Source organism: Peromyscus maniculatus, chromosome X (genome assembly GCF_049852395.1).
Source record: "Peromyscus maniculatus bairdii isolate BWxNUB_F1_BW_parent chromosome X, HU_Pman_BW_mat_3.1, whole genome shotgun sequence".
Lineage (NCBI taxonomy): Eukaryota > Metazoa > Chordata > Mammalia > Rodentia > Cricetidae > Peromyscus > Peromyscus maniculatus.
Window position 1 is genome coordinate 136,931,600 of NC_134875.1, and position 12,157 is coordinate 136,943,756.

At 42.2% G+C, this 12,157-nt stretch overlaps 1 protein-coding gene across 1 annotated transcript; it reads right to left on the bottom strand.

The window, feature by feature from the left end:
* Nucleotides 1-5,593: 5,593 nt before the first annotated feature.
* Nucleotides 5,594-7,753, bottom strand: LOC102925989 (germ cell-less protein-like 2). Its single transcript, XM_006997697.3, has one exon. The coding sequence runs from the start codon at nucleotides 7,488-7,490 to the stop codon at nucleotides 5,985-5,987; it is 1,506 nt and encodes a 501-aa protein (XP_006997759.1). The 5' UTR covers nucleotides 7,491-7,753; the 3' UTR covers nucleotides 5,594-5,984.
* Between the last annotated feature and the right edge of the window lie 4,404 nt (nucleotides 7,754-12,157).

Consider the following 12,157-nt stretch of genomic DNA (forward strand, 5'->3'; position numbering starts at 1 on the left):
AGTGAACATGAATTTATGTAGGAAGAGAAGTGAGGAGGATCTGGGAGGAGTCAGAGGAGGGGAAAATATAATTGCAATACATTGTTGGAAAAAATTAATAAAAATAAGAAACTTTTAATGAATGAAATTGTATGGTTTCTAGGAAAATGAATGCGACCTGAGATCACCATATTAAGCAAACTGAGACCCAGAAAAACCGATATTGTATTTTGTTTCATTTCTGGAATATCTATTTTCTACAGAGACGCAAAACATTTTTATATGGCATATATATAACAGAAAGCAGAAGAAAAGCGAGCAAGGGGAAGAGTAGCAGGACGAAGAACAGGGAAACTGAAAAAAGAAAGTTTGGAAAGTGAATATGGCACTGGGGAGGCAGAGCCAGGCGTATCTCTGTGAGTTCAAGGCCAGCCTGGTCTACAGAGTGAGTTCCAGGAAAGGCACAAAGCTACACAGAGAAACCCTGTCTCAAAAAGCCCCCCCCCCCAAAAAAAATGTATAAGAAAAAGGAAATTGAATATGGTAATGGCATACCTCAAAGAAACTGTCTTTATGAACCCTAAAAATATGTGCAATAAATAGTCACCAATTAAAAATAAAGTTTTTAAAGGCAAAAGACACCCATGCATCAGCCTGGGTCCTCATTATCCAGGCTGCCTGAAGCATCCACAGGCCCCCGGATGCCATGCAGCTCAGGCAAAAAGAAAGACACCCAAGGGAAGCCTGAGTCCTCATAGTCTAGGGTGCCTGCCTGGAGCCTTGTGGATCAGGCGGGTAAAAAACACCCACGGGGCAGCCTAGGTCCTCATGGCAGCCTGAAACACCCACATTCCCACCCAGTGCCACAAGGCGTCAGGCCATTGGGTGTCTTTATGATGAGCGAGTATATTATAGTGGTGAAATCAGAGAGAAGGAGAGGCTGTGTTAAGACGCAGGTCTGAAGAAGCAAGGGCTCTGAGGAATGGGCTGAGTTTGGTGACCTGCTTGCCACCAGGTTACCATGACCAGCGTGACGTCCAGGCCTGGGCTGATGCTGGGTCTGTGACAGCCAGGGTCTATGGAGATGTCCATAAACCATGTTGCCAAGAGGGCCCTAGGGATACCCAGGATATTGGCCACCACTTGCAACCATAGTTGTCCATGGGCCCGTACCCCCACCAAGGCCATGTTGATCTGAGTGGCCTGTGCTTCCACCCAGGGCACTTGATGCCACTGGGCCTGGGTTGCTGCCAGGGGCCATGTCTGGGTCCATGCCCCTGTAGCAGCAAGGGTCTGTGTTGATATTCAAGGCTTCAGTAATCACTGAAGGCTGTACGGTGACTGGGTTCTGGTCAAACACCTGAGTCCGTGTTGCTCTCCCAGGGCCATGCATCCACTGGAGCCATGCTAATCTGAATGACCTGTGCTGCCACCCAGGGCCATGGTGACATCCAAGCCTGGGCTGTGGCAAGGGGGCATGTCTGGGTCCATGGCCCTACGACAACCAGCGTGGGTCTGAGTCAATGCCCGTGGCTCCTGATACCAAAAAAGGGTATGCTGATGCCAGGGGTCTGGACCACCTGTGGGGGTCCTGTGGATCTGAGTGGGCTGTGCTGCCACCTGGGGCCATGGTGACATTTGAGCCCAGGCTACTGCATTGGATCGTGTCTGGGTCGATGATCCTATCACAGTTGGGGCCTGTGATGTACATGGCCTGTGGTGCCACCAAAGGTCACAGATGCCCAGGGTCTAGGCTGCATCCTGAGGCGATATTGGTATCCAAGGGTCATGCTGCAGTTGGGGCCATGGTGTCCTCTGGGCCAGTGCTGCTGATCCAGGGCCAGACATGAATGTCTGGGTTCCTGGCTCTACAGCAGCCAAGGTCTGTGCTGAAGTCTGTGGTTTCTTATACCGTAGAAGTCAATGCAGATGCCAGGGGTCTGGGCCGCCACCTGTGGCCATGTTGGTGTGTGAGAGATTCACTACCATGGTGATCAGACCAATTCAAGTGGCCTGTGCAGCCACACATGGCTGGGCCCAGGCTGCTGCTGTGAGCCATGTCTGGGTCTGTGGCCCAACAGCAGCCAGGCTCTAGTCTGATGTCCATGGCTTGTGTTGCCACACAGGAGCCATGTGTGTTGAAATCCAAGGGCCATGTTGAACCAGCCCTGTCCCTCATTGGCTCCTGGATAGCTGTCCTTGGCCCTCCCTGGACACTCTAGGAGGAGAGCTGACACTGCCCCCCTCCATGGGAGAGTTGACCCAAGCACTCCTCCGGAGAGCTGGCCCAAATGACATGGCCCTAGGAGAGATGGCTCTGTCCCCCACCTGAGGGGGTGGTTCCAATCGCTTGGACAGACCAGTTCAACTACCACCCAGACTCACACCCTGGGCCTTGGGTTGGCCCATCCTAACAGTTGCCCCATTTTTGACCTGCTGGAATTTGGAATGAGACTGGTCCTGCAGAACTATAACCTCAGAATCTCCATGACTCAGGGCAACAAGAGAATATTCAAGAGGAAGTTTCCAAGAAGGCCTGGCCCAGTGATGATGGTGTACCAGAAACCAGAGGCCTTGAACCAGACCAATGACTCACTGTAATGAACATTTTTGTAGGTGAGGCTGATTGGATAAAAGGGGTATACTGCATGATGCAACCCTCTCCCAATGTCACTAGGATGAATGAAGAGCTGTCATAAAGATGGGGGAGCCAGGTGGGGGTTTATTTTTTGGTTGTTCTGTTTTCAATTTATTTGGGGAACATACCACAAGGGTGAGAGAGAGAATGCAGGGACTGGGAGGTGAGCAGGGTTGGAGTGCACGATATAAAATTTTCAAAGAATCAATAAAGAATTATGTTTAAAATAAAAACATAAAGTTTTTAAAAATTGAAGATTTAAATGAATAAAATAAAAAAACCCAAATAGCACAAGTAGAGTGTGATTCTTAATACTGTCAACTTGAATCTATAATCACCTGGGAAAGGAGCTACCTCTGGGCATGCCTGTGGGGGGGCTGTTAATTGTGTTAAGTGAGGTAGGAAGACCCACCCACCTAAGGTGGTGTAGTTTTCTGTTTGGGGAATCCTAGACTGTATAAAATAGAGGAAGCAAGCTGAGAGCTAACATGGCATGTATCACGTGCTGATTGTGGCTGCAAAGGTGACCAGCTACAATCTCTGTTGCCTTTGAAGTCTTTGAAGGCCAGCTATGAGTTACCTGACATGGGGAACAGTATCCTTGCATTGTGAAGCAAACCATTTCTCTCCGCAGTTGCTTTTGGAGAGGCTAGATTTCTAGCACAGCAACAGGAACAGAAACTAAGGCACAAATTGGTAGAGAAGTGGGGCTGCAGCTGTGATAAACCTGAGTGCTTCTTTCGCCTCCCTCTGTAATCGTTCTGGGCTGAATTGTGCAAGAGTTTGGTACTTAGGACTAGAAAACTTAAACAGGCTCAAAGGAGAGGGTTTAATGGGCAATTCTGGTAGAAGTTTGAAAGACAAGGACTCTGAGACACATGTAGACACATGAGGCCAACTCGTGAGGTTTCAAAAGGAACCCTAGCATGATATTTTGGCCACGAATCTGTCTTCATTCTCTCCATATTCTGAGAAGCTGGGTGAAGCTCAATTTAAAGATAACGGGCTAATTTGTTTTGCAGAGGAAAGTTCAAGCCGGGCAAGCATATGCTGGAGAGATGGCTCAGTGGTTAAGAGTACGGGGTGCTCTTCTAGAGGACCTGGGTTCAATTCCTGGCCCCCACATAATTGCTCACAATATCTGTAACTTCAATACCATGGGATCCAATGCCCTTTTCTGGCCTCTATGGCCATCAAGCACACAAGCAGTGTACAGGCATACATGCAGGTAAAACATGGGGAATGGTATCCTTGCATTTTGAAGCAAACCATTTCTCTCCTAAGTTTCCTTCCATTTCTCTCCATACACATAAAGAAAATACATTTCAAAGCAGGTGAGTATTCAGGTAAGTTCGGAGGAAGCAATTGTAACTGCTCAAGAGATCAGCACTACCTGTGCTGCACTGGGATGATAGGAAAGGTGTTCTGAGGGCAAAGCATAAGTCCTTGGAGACTCCATCCTGTGACGATCCTAACTCATTGAAAGAGAGAAAGTCTAAGCAAAAGACCTTCCTTTTATTTTTCAAAAGCAGCTGCCTGAGAAAGTGCTCTCCCTAGAAGTATATAATGTCTTTTTCATTTGGTGAGCTCACAACTAAGAAACGCCAGCGTTTTCAGTATTTGGAACTGGTTGTGGATGGTCACTCCACCACATTACAACTCCTCCTCCAAAGGTTCAGGGAACACTGCAGAAGAGGGGGGCAAAAGGATTCTAAGATCCAGAAGTCAGACTGTAAGATCCAGAAGGAGGACTGTCATAAAACAATGTCTTTTAGATATGACAGGCAATGGCCCTCAATTTCAACAGCTATAATTGCATACACAACACACTAGTCCTGCATATGATCTATCCAGCAGAGTTGGTGGAGAAGTTCACAAGGCTCCTATCCTGGTAGATAAGCTACAGGCAGTTGAGAACTGCCAGGGGAGAGTAAGTCATATTTCTTCAGTGATAAGGTCCCTGGTAGGTTGTCCATCCTACAGTGGACAGCCCTACGCCCATGTGCATATGGACAACGAGTTGGACTCAGTAGATTATATATAAAAACAAATGAAGTAAAGATGGGGATGTGGGAAGATAGACATGGAAGGTGGGAGGAGGCAGTGAGTATAAAAACAAAATATATTCATGAATGAAAGAAAAATAATGCAGATAATTCAAACAAACAAAGGAAAGTGTTGGAACTGTATATGGAGACTTTTAAAGCTGGACTGAATGCGTTTTATGCCATAACATGGTCGTGAGCCTATGAGGACAAAGGGACGGAAGGTTATGGCTGAAAAGAGATGTGTTTGGGTGTCATGTTGACAAGGGGTAGAGTTGTGATAGCTGCAGTTGCAAGCTGACAACGGAGAAAGCCCAGTACTTACATAACACTCATCTCTTTTCATTGTAGAGGTTATGTGACCAGCTGCTTCAAACTCCTGCCATGATGGAACATACTCTTGAAACATGAGATATAATAAACTTTTTCCCTTAAGTTGCTTTCATAAGGGTATTTTATCACAGTAACAGGAAAAGAAACTAAGGCAAAGAAAGTGAACAGGATACTATGAAATAACTTATATCTTGACAGTCAGATAACTGGAACCATGAATAATTTCATTCTTTGGTCCTTACAGTTACATAAAGATATAAATACATGTATGTAAACATATATACTTCTATGCAAACACATTGCATATATAATTCAATTGTTTATATAGCATGTGACATGATAATTATAAGATAAATATCTATTTTGTGCATATATAGTCAAAGATAATCAGCAGTAAAGGGTATCCAAATCATGTAAAAATAATCTGAAAAATCTATTCTAAAATACCAACAAATTATGCTACAAGATATGGAAAAACTTGACACTATTTGGTTATTTGAAAGCATACTTCAACAGTGACTAATCTCAATTATTTTTTAACCATTGATTTGCATCTTATAAGCTTATATATAAACTACGGTTCATAACAGTTTAAGCAGTGGAGAGAATTTTCTTTTATTTAGTCTCAAACTTGGTTAAGGTCAAAGCTACATAACAAGTTCATTTAGATGTTTTTCCTTGCAAATATAGTCTCTTATTTCCATTCAAAGCTTGATCGTTGATGGTGAATGAAAATTAAAAGACTAGCTTCTTTTCATTTGCTTTGTTGGAAAGTGAAAGTTTTTTGAACAAATTTGTTGGAAGTGAAAGTTCTCTTTAGAAATGTATAGACATCAACTGAAGACATGCAGTCATTTGTGGTGGTACTAGACTCCTAAGAATTTTCATTTTGTTGTCCGTCACCTTAACTGTGTTCACAACAGAGCCTTCAAATTAAATGAGTCACTCAGTGTTTTCTAACTGTTCATATGTTCTAATAATTGACAAGATCACATGTTTTCTGTATTTGCTAATGATATAAACAGGAAGTTACAAAATACATATAAAGGGAAGTTTAAAATTATGCCATCTAACTTCATTGCAATTTGTTCCTCGTTATTTTTGAAAGTAATGGTTTTATAACCAGTTGTTCTACTGAAAGTTAGTTTCCCGTTGGAGTCAAAGTACACCAAAGTCATTCTGAATACTACATTCCGTATCTGTTTTAAACAGGCAGAACCATCACACGGTTGTCGGTTTTGCTTAAAAATGATATAACGGTTGGTAAAGATGATATGTAAAGGAAAGCTAAATTTGCAATGTGACCACTTCCAGGAGTATTTACCATCTCTGCTGATCTTTGTACCACATCTCATGCTACATCCTTCAAGTTCTTTTTCATTGATGATTCGCGGACCAATTTCCCTGTGTTGTTGGGAGTGGAGAAAAGTCAGCCATTGTTGTTTATAAATGGGTGACAACCATTCTAAAGGTATTAGACGATCACGTTCAAGAACAGTTGTGGAAGCTAGGTCACAGATGACATGCTGAAACCTCAGTTTTTTAAACACTGGTTGAAATATTAGTCCTTCTTCACTTTCAAGAAAAGTGATGTTCTTACTACCTTCCATGTGCTTGGAAAGCCAGCTGTTGGCATTAGCTAAAAGCTGTTCCACTGAACCTTTCCAGTGAGGATTAAGATAAAGGAATAGCCACTCTTTGAGTGTGGTGTATATATCAATTTCCCTTTGCATCACCAGCAGGTCTGATGAAGACACAAGAAGGTACATGAGCTTTATGTCAATTTCTTTGTAAAGTCCAACATTCGGGTATATCATCAAATGACAAAGAAGCCATTCAAAGCACTGGGTCTTTACAGACTTCAGTTGATAGGTTTCTGCTGCTGTATAGAACGAACACACGTTTTTCATGTTAATGCTTCTCATCATGGTCTCCTTACATTGCTGAACTACCTGCTCTACCTGAAGCAGGCTTGCTGCTGCCAAAACATGAGGAACTTGGAGGGGCTTGATTGGCAGGACCTCGTCCCTGTACAAGGAACCAAACACAAAGTACAAGGATCTCACGTCTATGTCCTCGTTCTTAATCTCCAGTTCAATAATATCATTGTGCGATTCTTTCCAAGAACCTTTGAGCATATTAGCAAAGTAGCCTGACTGACATAAAAATACTTTGTGTAAAGGCCATGTTTTCCCAAGAGCACGGATTTTGATATCGCTGTCTTGCCCATCCAAAAATAAAGATTGGTAAGCATGCTTAGATGAGAGCTTCACTTTTTTCCTGCAGACGATGCCAAAAACTTGCTGTAGATTTACTCCCTGGTTCTCAGATCCGTGGATGTTAGAGCTGGGTGCCGGTCCGGAACAGTCCCAACTTCTCTGTTTGCGCTTGCGACTGCCTGACAGGAAACTGGGACCCGCAGTGGCTTCGGGCTGCTCTGCCTCTACAGGACTGGAATCACTGCATCTCAAGACTCGGCTGCTTAAAAGTCCCATTGATGAACTCTCCTGGAACCTCTCGAAGAGACTCTTGTAGAGGCTTTCCTCTCATGGCATTGCTGTAGTATGCCGGTACTGCCCAGGCTCACTGGATACCTCTGACGCATTCTCAAACGTCACAGAGAAGGCAGGCCTTTCCTTACTGTCTACTTCTGCCCTCCTAGAGCAGCGGCCCCACCCCTTGCCAACAGGCCGTTTTAAATGTCTGGAGTGTGACCTAGCTTCTTGGCTTCTTCCTTCCTCCCTCCCTCCTTCCCTTTCTCCCCTCCTTTCGTCTCTCCTCCCTTCCCTTCTACCTAATTTCCTTCCTTCTTTCCTCTCTTCCCGTCTTCTTTTCTTTTCCCCATTCTCCGTCTCCTTTCCTCTGCCCCCTCCTTTCCCTCCATGGTTTCTGAATGGGTCTCACTATGTTGCTTAAGCTGACCTCGACCTCACTCAAAGTCAAGAACCCACTGCCTTAGTCTTTTAAGATGAATTTTTTTCTATAAGATAACGACTAAGTCAAATTCATCTTGATGAGTGTTAAAGATTGTACATATTCCAACTCCCACCTCTAGAGTATGATAGTAGTATTGAATGTAATCATTTACCAACAATTTATAGCAATTTAAATGGTAAACATTGTTATTGCTTATTTTAGTAGTCGTCATTTTTCATTACTACAAAAGACAAGTATTAATTCCATGTATGTAGTTGTATGCATATGCCCAAAATTTCTGTGTATGCTTCACCTATTCATATATAGATTTAAAAATATTTTGTTTGCTTAGGGCTTCTTAAAAATCCAGTTATTTGCTGGTGTGGGAGAAAATGATAATGTTGAATTTAATGAGAATTAGGAGTCTTGCTTCTCTGTCTAGATCTGGGGCAAGAATGGGGTTGTTGTCATCCACAAATATTTCTTGGCTGTGTTCACAGAGCAGGAGGGGCCACCAGGCTGAGTAAACACCATGCTCTTGGCACGCAGAGCTCTCTTCCCACCAGCCAGGAAGACAGGGTTGCCGGCTTAGGCAGACCACAGACACAGTAGTGAGGGCGAAGTGAACGGAAAGGGTGGGGGTTCTCAGAGGACAGAGGGATCAAAAATCCAGTTATTTGATTAATATGTATATGTATGCATGGTTTATGTTTTTGTTTTACTGGTTTGCATTTGCCTATTAAGTTTCCTTGAGACTATTTACTGTAAATAAATTGCAATTCTTTTTTTAAAAGGTCAAATATTTATTTGTTTTTATGTCTCTGAGCAGAACTTCTCTGTTATGATAGTTTGTTTGTGTTCTGACAAATAAAGCCTGCCTGGAGAACAGAGGGCAGAGATAGCCACTAGTTAACCATAGAGGCCAGGCAGTGCTGGCGCACACCTTTAATCCCAGCACTTCGGAGGAGGAAGCAGGAAGATCAGGAGTTCAAGGCCACCCTGGGCCAGTCTAAAAGAGAAACAGAGCTAGGCAGTGGTGGCTCATACTTTTGATCTCAGCACTTGGGAGGCTCAAGCCTTTGATCCCAACACTAAGCTGGTAGAGACAGGATCTAAGCCTCATTCAGTCCAAGGATTCCTAGAGGGCTCTGCTTACCCCCATTCGGTCTGAGATTTCATAAAGGTAAGAAGTCTCTAGTGGCTGGCTGCTCTGCATCTCTGATCTTTCAGTTTTCACCCTCAATATCTGAATCTGGGTTTTTATTGATAAGACTAATTGGGATAGCACATCACTCCTCCCTATCTGAAATAAGATAAGTATCTTTCAATGTTTCCTTGCTGAACTTTAATAGTAATATTGAACTATTTTTCTAAATCTCAATATTAATATTTTATCCATTAGTAGATTCTCATATTTTAAAATGACAGGGCATTTTACAAAAGAGAGTATTCACTGTACGCCAGTTTTTTTTCAAACGGAAAAATAGTTCACCTATGTTCATGTTCACATAGAGAAAATGCAGAAAGTAATACAATTAAAGTTACCAAAGATTATCTTTGAATACTGTCACTGTGAGCCATGTCAGACCCAAACCCATACAGGACAGACTGCATCATACTTTTCATCCTTTTTACCGGTAGATTGTGTGAGTGAGGCTTTATTAGCTTGTGCAGGGCCCATCATGTCTTCACAAAACACACCAATCTCATAGTAATATGCACAGAAAATGGCAACTAAATGCCCAAGGTTATTTTCGCAGAATAGTTTTTATCTATTCATTCACTGTCACAAACCAGCAGCTAATGCACTGTTTGTCAGATGTTCATTATTTGTGGAATTAATAACTCATATTTCACCCCGATTTTCAAATATTAATTGTGTTACCTTTTTAATTATGTTTTCCTTGTTTTGGTATTGCTTACAATTGACAACTTAAAATTGTATTGCACATATGGATTGAAATGTGATTTTTGATGCAATATGAAATGATTAAATGAAGTCAATTAACAATTATCATCTTAACATTTGTTGTGATAATATACTTAAAAATACTGTCAGTTATCTTGAAAAAACAGTGTATTTTATTGGCATTTCCTTGCATAAATGCAAGGATAGTTTTATACCCTTCTTCCAAGAAGCAGGTGAGAATAAAGGATTCATAATTTAAAAAACATAAAGAACTTAACATTCTTTTAGTCTGTATCCATTTTCATAATTGCTTTGAAGACATTTTCTTTCATCTGGGACATGTCGCCCTTCACAGATTTGCCTGTAACTTGCCTATCTAAACTTGTTGGTTCATAACTTCTGTTAGCTCCACCATTTCTCTACCTAGTTTTTGCCTGCTTGACCTGTCTTTTGTTATTAGGGAGGTATTGAAGTCTCCCACTATCAGTGTATGAGGGTCGCTATGTGATTTAAGCTGTCCTCGTAGTTCTTGGATCCCTTGTGTCTGGGGCATAGATTGTTTTGTCTTTGTTTTTATTTATACCTCGTGTCTTTCACATCATGCATCTGATCCCATTCATCTCCCTTTCTCTCCATATCTGTCTTTTGTCTTTGGAACCCTGCCCCCCAAATAAAATAAAAGAAAATTTAAGAGAAAAATAGAAAAGAAAAGAAAGGAAGGAAGGAAGGAAGGAAGGAAGGAAGAAGGAAGGAAAGAAAGAAAGAAAGAAAGAAAGAAAGAAAGAAAGAAAGAAAGAAAGAAAGAAAGGAAGGAAGGAAGGAAGGAAGGAAGGAAGGAAGAAAGGAAGGAAGAAAGAAAGAAAGACATCTCATTATGGAAGCTATAGTGTGACACAATGAGTCATACTATACCCTGTTATATATACAATCTTACTTGCAAGTGTTCATTGCAATGAGTCACTGGTCTGGTTTGAGACCTCTGGTTTCTATTTTATTATTGATACTGGACCCTCACTGGGACTCCTGTTGGGTATCCTATTGTTGCCCTGTGTCATGGAGGTCTGGCAGCTTTGAGTCTGCAGGACCTGCCCTTCATGTGCTTCAACAGATCTTAGATGGGGTGGATGTAGTTCTGGACCTGGGTAGTTGCTGGTCTTGTCAGCCTTCTAGCTCTTCTTTCCTCTCTCCCCCTTAGTCCTCATGACCAGGGTGAGCTCTCTGTTATTGCCCCAGAATTGCCCTTGCATTGCTCAGCCTAGTTCACCCCTTGCAGCAATAGGCAAAGGGCAGGACCAGTTCTCCTGTTTTCATGCCCTTAGGGTCATCTCTCCTACACCCACACCAGCAGGGCCAGCTCTACTATGTTGTGGGGCATTGATTTTAAGAATTAAAGTGTCATCTTGGTGAATCTTTCCTTTAATGAGTATGTAGTGTCCTTCCTTATCTCTTCTGATTATTTTTGGTTTGAAATCTATATTGTTTGATATTCAAATGGCCACACCAGCTTGCTTCTTAGGTTCATTTGCTTTAAATATATTTTTCTAGCTCATTACCCTGAGGTATTGTCTATATTTCATGTTGAGGTGTGTTTCTTGGATGCAGCAGAAGGATGGATCCTGTTTTTGCATCCATTCCACTAGTCTGTATCTTTTTCTTAGGAAATTGAGATCATTAGTGTTGAGAGATATCAATGACCAACAATTGTTGATTCCTGCTATCTTGTTGTTCATGGTGGTTGCCTTGGTGGTTTTGTGTGTGTGTGTGTGTGTGTGTGTGTGGTGTGTGTTCCCTTATATTGATTTTGCTTGTGTGAGATTATTTACTCCCTATACTTTCAGAGTTGTAGTTAACCTCTTCAGGTTGGAGTTTTCCTTCTAGCACCTTCTGTAGGACTGGATTTGTAGATAAATATTTCTTAAATTTGGTTTTATCATGGATTATCTTTGTTCTCCATCTATAGTGATTGCAAGTTTTGCTGACTATATTGATCTGGGCTGACATCCGTGGTCCTTTGGAATCTGTAGTGCATCCATGGAGACCCTTCTGGCTTTTAGAATCTCCATTGAGAAGTCACATGCAATTCTCTTGTATTCTGTTGGTGAAGCTTGCCACTGTAGTTCCTGTTCAAGTTCCTAAAGTTTTCATTTCCAGAGTTCCCTGGATGTGTGTTTTCGTTATTGCTTCTATTTCCGTTTTCAGGTCTTGAACAGTTTTTCTTATTTCCTTCCACTGTTTGTTTGTGTTGCCTTGATTGCTTTAAGGGATTTATTCCTTTCTTCCTTAAGGACCTCTATCATATTCATAAAGGCTGTTTTAAGGTCTTTTTCTTGGGCTTCA

Coding starts and splice junctions, on each gene's coding strand:
- LOC102925989 (XM_006997697.3), bottom strand. CDS start 7,490: ATGGGACTTTTAAGCAGCCGAGTCTTGAGATGCAGTGATTCCAGTCCT.